Source organism: Triticum dicoccoides, chromosome 5A (assembly GCF_002162155.2).
Source record: "Triticum dicoccoides isolate Atlit2015 ecotype Zavitan chromosome 5A, WEW_v2.0, whole genome shotgun sequence".
NCBI lineage: Eukaryota > Viridiplantae > Streptophyta > Magnoliopsida > Poales > Poaceae > Triticum > Triticum dicoccoides.
Window position 1 is genome coordinate 4,520,709 of NC_041388.1, and position 4,817 is coordinate 4,525,525.

At 41.4% G+C, this 4,817-nt stretch overlaps 1 protein-coding gene and 1 long non-coding RNA gene across 3 annotated transcripts in view; both read right to left on the bottom strand.

Moving 5' to 3' along the window:
• The window catches only part of LOC119298735 (uncharacterized protein YtfP-like), a 4,079-nt gene extending 2,483 nt beyond the window's left edge, over window positions 1–1,596 (bottom strand). The window contains exons 1-7 of the mRNA XM_037576022.1: window positions 1,412–1,596; window positions 1,217–1,342; window positions 1,063–1,122; window positions 665–778; window positions 487–574; window positions 251–396; window positions 73–174 (exon numbers count right to left, since the gene is read on the bottom strand). Of these exons, the coding sequence (XP_037431919.1) occupies window positions 73–174; window positions 251–396; window positions 487–574; window positions 665–778; window positions 1,063–1,122; window positions 1,217–1,342; window positions 1,412–1,558 (783 nt within the window). The 5' untranslated portion in view covers window positions 1,559–1,596. The remainder of the gene's footprint in view (window positions 1–72; window positions 175–250; window positions 397–486; window positions 575–664; window positions 779–1,062; window positions 1,123–1,216; window positions 1,343–1,411) is intronic.
• An 842-nt stretch (window positions 1,597–2,438) lies between these two features.
• LOC119298736 lies at window positions 2,439–4,811 on the bottom strand. 2 transcript variants are annotated; one of them, XR_005145943.1, is made up of 3 exons: window positions 4,077–4,811; window positions 3,023–3,312; window positions 2,439–2,913 (listed from the first exon to the last, which is right to left on the bottom strand). It is a non-coding gene; the product is annotated as an uncharacterized LOC119298736 (long non-coding RNA). The 2 variants fall into 2 exon arrangements; XR_005145942.1 differs by having other exon boundaries at window positions 3,023–4,811.
• Window positions 4,812–4,817: the final 6 nt, after the last annotated feature.

Genomic DNA, 4,817 nt, shown 5'->3' on the forward strand with positions numbered 1-4,817 from the left:
GTCATTTTTTGTCCAGCCAGTCAGTCACTACTTGTGAGTATGAGATTTGCAATAGCAGTTATGGATCAATACCCCAGAGAGATCAGCCAGTCGCTTGTCTGCAATTTTAAATGTGAATAAGCTGGGCACAGGCGGAATAATAGAGTGGCCGTGTTGTGCAGCAAACGAGTAACCCTGCAAGTAAGAGAACATGAAAGGGAGGTAGTATATTGTGTCTGCTGTCTAGTAGAGTAAGCATCTATTCACATGCCTGCTGGCTACTGCCTGTCGCAACCAAGACATAATTGGCGTCGATGTAATCAACAAAATCAACAGTACGCTTCTGAACTTCCACAAGAAATTTCCCATTGTCATTGACAGATGCACCCGACACGGATTTACCAGCCTGCAGGGAAACTTCAAAAAGAACTCAATTCCAGAAATTGTTTCTTCGCGGTGAAGGGCGTGTGGATGAATGGACAGCAGATTCATATAGCATTTAGCTACCTCCAAGTCTTCTCGCTTCATTCAGCAGGCAGTCTACTACCGAAGCAGAGTTGTCGGTGACAGGAAAGACTCTTCCATCGTCTTCGGTCTGACACGGCAATCAAAACAGTAGACACACATAAGAAAAACTGGCTTCAGACAATGCACAAGCAAAGATCCTGATGTAAATTAAGATTACCTTAAGCTCCACACCATGATCCGAAAACCAGTGCATGGTATCCTGTGGCCCATGGGTGCGAAAGAAGGATCCCCGGAGTTCTTTGTACCCCCTAGGATAATTTCTCGCAAGTCCCTGAGGATCAAATAATATTTGACTGGTGACAAAGGCAGACTTACAAAACACATGTAATAAGCGTAAATCAATTTTACGGTAACGAACCAAAATGGTACACACATTGCCACCATCTAATTCAGTCGATGAATGGACAGCAAACTCACTGACTGACACAGCACAATGGCTAGAATACAGACGGACACACCATGCATTCCTAGCATATGTCTAGGCCACAGTTGCAATGCAGCAGAGCATGCAATTGAAAAGCAATCGACGCAGCAGAGTATGGGGCGTACACGTACCGATGGGTCGAGCTGGTGCCCGTTGGTGACATTGCACCGCCCTCCGCCGGAGATCTTGACCTGCAGCCATCCATTCCAGCAATTCATACTTAAGCAACACCATAGCAGTAGATTTTCAGTCCAATGGAAATCAAGGCATTGGCATGGTTGGTACCTTGGACAAGAACTTCCCTTTCTCTATGACCACCACGTTGAGGTGGGGAGCCAGGGTCTTGGCCCTTATCGACGCGTACACCCCGGCGGCGCCGCCGCCCACCACAACCAGCGACTGCTCATCCTCCTACATGGCCAACACCGGCGTCAGGAGCTAGGGGCGGCGGCTGAGCTGGCGTGGCCGAGCAGTAGTTACCTGCTCGCGGGCGTGGCCGGAGGGCGCCGAGGCGCAGAAGGAGGTGGAGACCGAGGAGGAGCAGCGCCTCCCGCGCAAGACGAAGGGGGTGGCGCGGCGAGCGGCGGCGGCGGCGGCGGGCTGGAGCCACGGCCACTGCGGCGGCATTTTCGTCGACGAATTAGGTGGAAGGCTGGACGCCAAGGTGCGATTGGATAGTGTGGACCCAATGGGCCTGGACTTGCTATAGTGTGGGCCGGCTTTATTGGGCTGGAGCCCAGATTGACATGTAGGTGGTGTTCAGTTTTGGTTTTCTACGTCAAAAAATGGTACCCGAGACAGCATGGTCGACGACCTCGAGGAGCTGCTAGTGGTTCTTTGTGGTGTTTGGTTTGCTCGTCGACCTCTTTTATTTCATTTCAACATGGCATCTTATTAGTCTTGCCATCCTTCTTCAATTTGAAACGGTTATAGATGGTTATAGATGGTTTCTTCCGTCTTCAATTTGTTTTTGTTAAGGTGTTCATTTTCAATTTGAAACGGCACCAGTACAAAAAGAGATGGATCGTGCACTACTGATTAACATTGCTTCCTAAATAGCATTTAAAAAATTATTAACATGTGAAACAACATCATATTCAGATTCTACATATTTTCCTAATCAATTTTCATATATAACATGTTAAAAATTGGAGTTAGGGTTTAGAAGATATCACTATTTTTTTAAGCATTTGAATTTGTCCCTAAACGGCTATTAAAAATGATTAATGGGTAAAAATAACATCATATTTGTATTTTATACATTTTTCTAATAAATCTTCATATATAACATGTTAAAATCAGAGTTACGGTTTAAAAGATATGAATATTTTTAAAAAAATATTTGAATATATAAAAAAGGTTACTTTCTTGAAGGACGGCGGGTTAATTAACCGAAATCTGAGGGGTTTTTTTCTTCTAAAAACAACGAAACATTTTCCATTCTCACTTAATATAGGACCGCAGGTTGATTAATTCACAGAAAATAACTTACTCAACCACCAGGACAGACAAGATGCTACAGAAAACAGTTTGATGATACAGGACTGTACAACCCTGTAACTGTAAGTTACAGCAATGTACAGCAAGACAACAAGCTATATAAAGCTTCAGACAATGTACAACAAGACAACAAGCTACATAAAGTTTCTCTACATAAAGCTTGTATTGATCCAGCTTCTTCAAATCCCTGGAAAGTAATGACTTCTTGACAATCTAAGCTTGGACAAGGTAATTAAGAAACATCAAGTAGAGAAACTGATATGTAAACACACATTCAGGTTGCATCAGCAACAAAAATTCATGAAGAAACTAAATAAATAAAAAGCATACACTTGCTGCATTGCTGCAAGTTAGCTGAAGATGAAGGATCCATCATGTTATGGGGAAATTCATACACTTCAGACAATGTGCCACATGTGTGGAACATAAAGAGAGTAATAATGAAGCTGAGAAAAGCACGGATAACCATCAGTTACGGCAGCCTGAAAAGGAAAATGAGTATTTAAATGAAGAGGGTAATGCTTGGAAAATGGAAATACTGTAGCACACGAAGGAAATGTCATGAACAATGAGAGCATTATAATGCCGCACCTGGAAATGGAGTTCAACACAAGAGAAGGACAAGAATTCTTCAGACTTCTATTTGACTGTCGCCGGATTCTCAGTTACCAATGTTGCAGCATCGAGAACAGCAAACAAGATGAGGTACAATGAATATAAAAGAATCACAATGAACTGTAACAAACATGGCAAAACAAAAGAAGTAGAAAGAGAAAGTATAGTACCTATTAGGAGGACAACAGTTATATCAAAATCAGAGTGCTAGGTAGTGATGGTGATCTCAGAAAGCGGTGGCCACTGGAAAATCCACTATCATCTCACTATAGAATAAAACAGTCTCAAAAGAACTACTAAAATTTACATAAGCCATAGGACCATAAATCCATCATCAATGTATTATAAATTAAACACCGTGAAACTAATAATATACATTGAGACAAATTCATGTGATCAAGCATTCTATATGAACTCACTGTACGAACAACAATGACACACTATATGGAGCTACAGCTTCTAGAATAAATTACAAAATATATAGGGCAGTGTAAATCCACCATCACCATACTGTAAATTCAAAATCTATAGGACAGTATAAATCCACCATCACGATATTGTAAATATGCAGCCAGATTAGTTTGTGTGATGAAGCATTCTATATCAGCTCACTGTACAAACAACAGTCACCAACTTTGTGGAGTAACTGTAAATTACAAAATCTACAAGACAGTAAATCCAACATCAGGACCTTGTAAATTCAACATCAAGGTGCTGTATATGCATTCAAACTAATTCCAGTAATTATATATGCATTCAAACAACATTAGCATTCTTGTAAACTGAAAACAACATTGTTGGTTACCTATTACACATTCTTGAAACAAAATTATATGATGATACTCATATCTATCAGACAAACTTTGGGCTATTGTGTAATAGCATGGTTCAGATTAGCTTCTTCAAATCACAGGGGTCAGAGAAACAAACTAACTCTCCTTTTGGCTATTGTGCAGTAGCATGGTTCAGTTCAACCGCTAGACCAAAACAAGTCCGAATTAGTATTACTCGAGTAGTTTGAATGATGTACCTTGGCTACACGGGCAGATGTAACTCCGATGAAGTCGGCAGTACGGAGAAATTCCGGCCAGGTTGGCAGAACAGTGAGATTTCCATGACTTTGGCAGAACGGCAAGACACCAATGTCGAGCACGGACGAAACAACGCAACTGGGTTGGGGCTTCGGTCGAGGGAGTGGATGTGTATTTATATGTGTTCGGCCTCTTGAACGGCTAAAGCAGTCCCTGCCGGACATCCCATGGGCACACGAAGGATTGTATCAAGACAAACACATTGCAATCAAGTATGTGGAATCCATTTATTAGTGACTCACTTTCGAAACATGATGCCCTCTTGAAAATAAATGAAACCCGCCCATCACTTATTTGCGAACTACTTTTCAGTGTCTTCTATCGATGATAAGTGAGACAAATATGGAACTTAATAATTAGCAGTTTCATTTTGATATGCGCAATCTCAACCTTGAATCAAACAGGGAGCAATAAGACTTGAAGCACTACAGCAGGAGTCAGTTGTCAAAATTACTGTACCAACTTTCAAACTTGAAGCACTACAGACTTGAATGAACTTTCAGATATGAATCAACGTTCAGAATTGAATTAACGCAACGGTAAGGTGTCATATCTATCCTTGAGGTTCAATTAACAACACAACATGTCACACGATGATCAACTTAAGCAGCATGTATAACAAATTGTGCAATTTGCACAGGTTCCTACCAATATATACCATGTAAATGCAGTGTGTTTCA